The sequence below is a fragment of the Otolemur garnettii genome, unplaced genomic scaffold (genome assembly GCF_000181295.1).
Source record: "Otolemur garnettii isolate 467f Iridium unplaced genomic scaffold, OtoGar3 scaffold00184, whole genome shotgun sequence".
Lineage (NCBI taxonomy): Eukaryota > Metazoa > Chordata > Mammalia > Primates > Galagidae > Otolemur > Otolemur garnettii.
The window spans coordinates 701262-706149 of NW_003852579.1; the positions used below are offsets into that span (position 1 = coordinate 701262).

Consider the following 4888-nt stretch of genomic DNA (forward strand, 5'->3'; position numbering starts at 1 on the left):
GAATCCAGCCCAGGCCCACCAAACAACAATGATGGCTGCAACCAAAAAATAGCTGGGTGTTGTGGCAGGCGCCTGTAGTCCCAGCTACTTGGGAGGCAGAGGCAGGAGACTCACTTAAGCCCAGGAATTGGAGGTTACTGTGAGCTGTGATGCCACAGCACTCTACCCAGGGCAACAAACAGCTTGAGGCTCTGTCTCAAAAAAAGAAAAAGACAGGATCTTGCTCTGTTACCCTGACTAGATTGCCCTGGCATCATGTTAGCTCACAGCAACCAAAAACTCCTGGGCTTAAAAGGTCCTCTTACAAGCTCAGCCTCCCAAATATCTGAGAGTATGGGCATGCAACATCACACTCAGCTAATTTTTCTATTTTTAGTAGAGATGAGTCTCACTTTTGATCAGGCTGTTCTCAATCTTCTGAGCTTAAGCAACACTCCTGCCTCAACCTCCCAGAGTGCTAGGATTACAAGGGTGAGCTGCCGAAGCAGGTCTTTTTTTTTTTTTTAACCTCCAACAATGCCTGCCAATAATTAGTTGCCCTAATTTTCAGTAATCAGCTAATTAACCTGCTTGCAAAATATTATGCTTAACTCTCTTTGTGCCAATTCCTACATATTTTTCAGCTTTGCACAAAACAAAGTATTCAGGCCTCAAGGAGGAAAGTTTGGAATAGCACACAAGTGCTGTGAGGGTTGGCAGAGAGCATTCTCCTATAGTTACAAAGCTAAAGATTTCAATAGTGACTCATTGAAGAAAGGATAACAAACAGCTTGAACAAAATGTCAACTATTTCGAGCCTTTCCTGATTACTGAGGCAGCAAATATTTTGACATAAAAAATTATAATGTGGCTTGGCACCTGTAGCTCAAGCGGCTAAGACACCAGCCACATAGACCAAAGCTGGCGGGTTTGAATCCAGCCCAGGCCCACCAAACAACTGTGACAACTACAACCAAAAAAAAAAAAACAATAGGACAGCACCTGTGGCTCAATGAGTAGGGAGCCGGCCCCATATACTGAGGGTGGTGGGTTCAAACCCAGCCCCAGCCAAACGTCAACAAAAAAAATAGCTGAGTATTATGGCAGACACCTGTAGTCCCAGCTACTCAGGAGGCTGAGGCAAGAGAATCGCCTAAGCCCAGGAGTTGGAGGCTGCTGTGAGCTGTGACGCTATGGCACTCTACCAAGGGTGACAAAGTGAGATTCTATCTTTAAAAAAAGAAAAAATAGCTGGGTGTTGTGATGGGTACTTGTAGTCCCAGCTATTTAGGAGGTTGAGGCAAGAGAATCGCTTGAGCCCCAGGAGCTGGGGGTTGCTGTGAGTTGTGATGTCATGGCTCTACCCAGGGCAACGGCTTGAGGCTCTGTCTCAAAAAAAGAAAATTATCGTAATGTATGTTGGGCTCCACACATGAAAGAGTTAGTGACGGAGAAAGTGGAGTTGTCTGCCTTATATGTTGCTCTAGTATACAACACCTAACTCATTTCTGGATGAGGGAAAGTGTCTTGCTTTAAGGAACAGCAAAAATTTTGTTCACTTAGAAAAACTGCATTATGATATGCAATAAAATTTCAGGGAAATGTTGTATTACAACAATAACCTTCTTTGTTTTTCTTTTTCCATGTGACATCCAGATTATTTCTGTTGGCTAGTATATATATTTTATAGCTATAATCTGTCTGAATTTAAATGCTGTTTTGTATTTTCTTTTGTGTTTAATAGCTTATTATATAAATATTTTTACATTTGGTCTTTAGAGTTATTTTTAGAAACTATTTTAATAATAGCCACAAATCATTGAGGGCCTGCTATATTCCAGGCATATGCTAAACACTCTTTTGTAATCCTTATAACAAGCATAGAAACTAGATATTGTTAGCCCTATTTTACAGACCAGGAAACAGGCTCAGAAAGGGTTAGTATCCCAATGACACATAACTCTTGAATGGCAGAGACTGGTTCATTCTGACCAGTCATGCTATCTCCTGTCATGCTATCTCCTGTATGAGAAATCATGGTGTTGGGATGTAGTTGTGAGCCATAACTTAATCAACCATCTCTTTTCCCGCATGACATTTAGGCTATTTTCAGCTGAGCTGTCTATCTTACCTTTCTTCCACGTGGAATAGTGAATCTTCAATTTATTTTCTTTTAATAAATATGCTTTTCTATAGTGCATATGTATGTACAAATATTTGTGTATATACATGTGTATGTGTATATACATTTTATGATGTTGAATAAAAAATTTTAAGCATATATATTTTTGCATATTGTCTTGTTACATACATTTTGCATGCCTTTTTCAAATGTCAGGCTTATTTGTTTTATGTAGTTCTTTTTTTTCACTTGTGAGGCAGTCTCCCTATGTCACCCTGGGTAGAATGCCATGGCATCATAGTTCACAGCAACCTCAAACTCTTGGGCTTAAGTGATTCTCTTTCACTTGCCTCAGCCTCCCAAGTAGTTGGGACTACAGGCATCCACCATAATGCCTGGCTATTTTGTTGTTGTTGTTGCTATTGTAGTTGAGCTACAGGTGCCACCTTTTTTATTTTTAGACAGTCTCACTGTGTCGCCCTCGGTAGAGTGTCGTGGCATCACAGCTCACAGCAACCTCCAACTCCTGGGCTCACGTGCTTCCCTTGCCTCAACCTCCCAAGTAGCTGGGACTACAGCGCCCGCCACAACCCCTGGCTACTTTTTGGTTGCAGTTGTCATTGTCTAGCAGGCTAGGGCCAGGCTCGAACCTGCCACCTTCGGTGTATGTGACTGGCTCCCTACTCACTGAGCTACGGGCGCCGAGCCAGTTTAACCATTTTAAATGCTATTTAGTTACTTTGTTGTGATTTGAAAGTATTCTCTCTGAATTCTATTATTTGTTGTTTAACAGTTTATCTTAATATTTGACATTCATTAGTTTATATCTGTCTAGTCAGCATAGTAACTTTGACTCACTTATTAGAAAGACAAAAGTTTTGTCCTCTTTGACAGAAATCTTATATTTTGTGGTAAAGTAATATTTGGCCCACCAAACCAGATTAAGAAGGGATACCAATGTCTCTGGGCAATTGTCGCTTGAGTAATTCTGTTTCTCTTCTGTTACTATTTTGATCTCTGGGAGCATCTTTTTGTTTTTCAGGTCTGGGACCTGCGCCAGAACAAGCTGACTTACACCATGAGAGGCCATGCAGATTCAGTGACTGGCCTGAGTTTAAGTTCTGAAGGCTCTTATCTCTTGTCTAATGCAATGGACAATACAGGTAACTTGGGAAAGTAAAACTTTTCTGATGCCCAGGCACTGTGGACCCTAAAGAAAGTGGGCATTAAGTGCTGAAAATGTGTACTGGGATACATGAGGATCTAAGGACAAAGTCAAGGGCGGCTCACGGATTCCACCAGGCAATTAGAACATGTTGTAATGGGAAATTTCGGAAAGACTTGAGACAAGATACTCAAGAATCTAGAACTCTAGTCCTAGATCTGCCATCTAGTCCCTGAGCATCTTGGCATATAGCATTTCTTCTGTCTGAGCATCAGTTTCTTCTACATTAGTAAGAGACTTTACCATTAAGGCTTGTTTTGGCTCTGGTATGCTGTTAATCTAAGCAGGATATAAGAAACTCCAAGTGATTAGTTTCAAAAGAAAGATGTGAGTCTAGTGGGCCATTTAAGGCAGTTCTCAAGCATTTTCAGAGAGCACCAAGCTTGAGTAATCAATAGACTTGTATTCTTCTCTGCCCATGTATCTTCCCTCTCCACTCCAAAACCATTGGTGTGTGTCTTCTCATTGAAACACCTCAGCATTCTAGATTTAGGCAAGCACAAACTTCCCCCTTTCTCTTTGCTTATTTCTGAGTTGTAGTATGGGAGAATGGCTTTACTATAGCAAAAGAGGAGGGTGCTTTGCTGGATTATATGCTCAGTATTGAAGGAGTTTTGAAATGCCTTGGTATACAATTTCATGGGCTTGTCAAGAACTAAAATGCATTCACTGACTTTTTGTAACAACACTTGTATCTTATAATAATGTTTGTTGAATAAGTGGTCTTTACCTTTTGACTGTTTTCTCATGTTAATAGCAAACTTTCATGCGTAACTTTTTGCCTTTTTATGCCTAAATACAATGGTTGGTATTTTTTTCACACTCAAATAAAATTACATCACTCAAGTTCTACTATAGGTCTAGCTTTAGTTACAATAGCTATAGCTACTACTTAGAGTGAATGTTTCTACACATATCCTAATTTCAGTGGATTTACCATGGACTAATTCTAGCCTTTTTTGTTTTGTTTTGGTTTGGTTTAGTTTTTGTGACAGAGCCTCACTAATCTCATTATGGGCCCAAACTCAATGGGCCCAAGTAATCTTCCCACCTCAGCCTCCCAAGTAGATGGGAGAAGAGATTATAGGAGCATGCCACTGTGCCTGGCTAATTGTAGCTTTTTTTATTTTTTGAGACAGAGTCTTATTTTGTTGCCCTTAGTAGAATGCAAAAGTGTCATAGCTCACACCAATCTCAAACTCTTGGGCTCAAGTGATCCTCTTACCTCAGTCTCCCAAGTATCTGTGACTACAGGCACCTGCCACATGACCTGGCTATTTTTAGAGATAGGGTCTCGCTCTTGCTGGTTGATCTCGAACTCCTGAGCTCAGGTGATCCACCTGCCTTGGCCTCCCAGAGTGCTGGGATTATGGGCATGAGCCACCACACCTGACCCAATTCTGGCATTGTTAAAATAATAGTAAGAAAAAAGTAATTACATAAGAGTAAGAAGAATGGCTTGGTGCCTGTGGCTCACATGGCTAAGGCCCCAGCCACATACACCTAAGGTGGTGGGTTCAAATCCAGCCTGGGCCCACCAAACAACAATGATGGCTGCAACC

The 4888-nt window shown here is 41.1% G+C and overlaps 1 protein-coding gene across 1 annotated transcript in view; it reads left to right on the top strand.

Moving 5' to 3' along the window:
• Positions 1-4888, top strand: part of SNRNP40 (small nuclear ribonucleoprotein U5 subunit 40) — a 35036-nt gene that overhangs the window by 16787 nt on the left and 13361 nt on the right. Inside the window, exon 6 of the mRNA XM_003800757.3 lies at positions 3144-3264. Within this exon, the coding sequence (XP_003800805.1) occupies positions 3144-3264 (121 nt within the window). The remainder of the gene's footprint in view (positions 1-3143; positions 3265-4888) is intronic.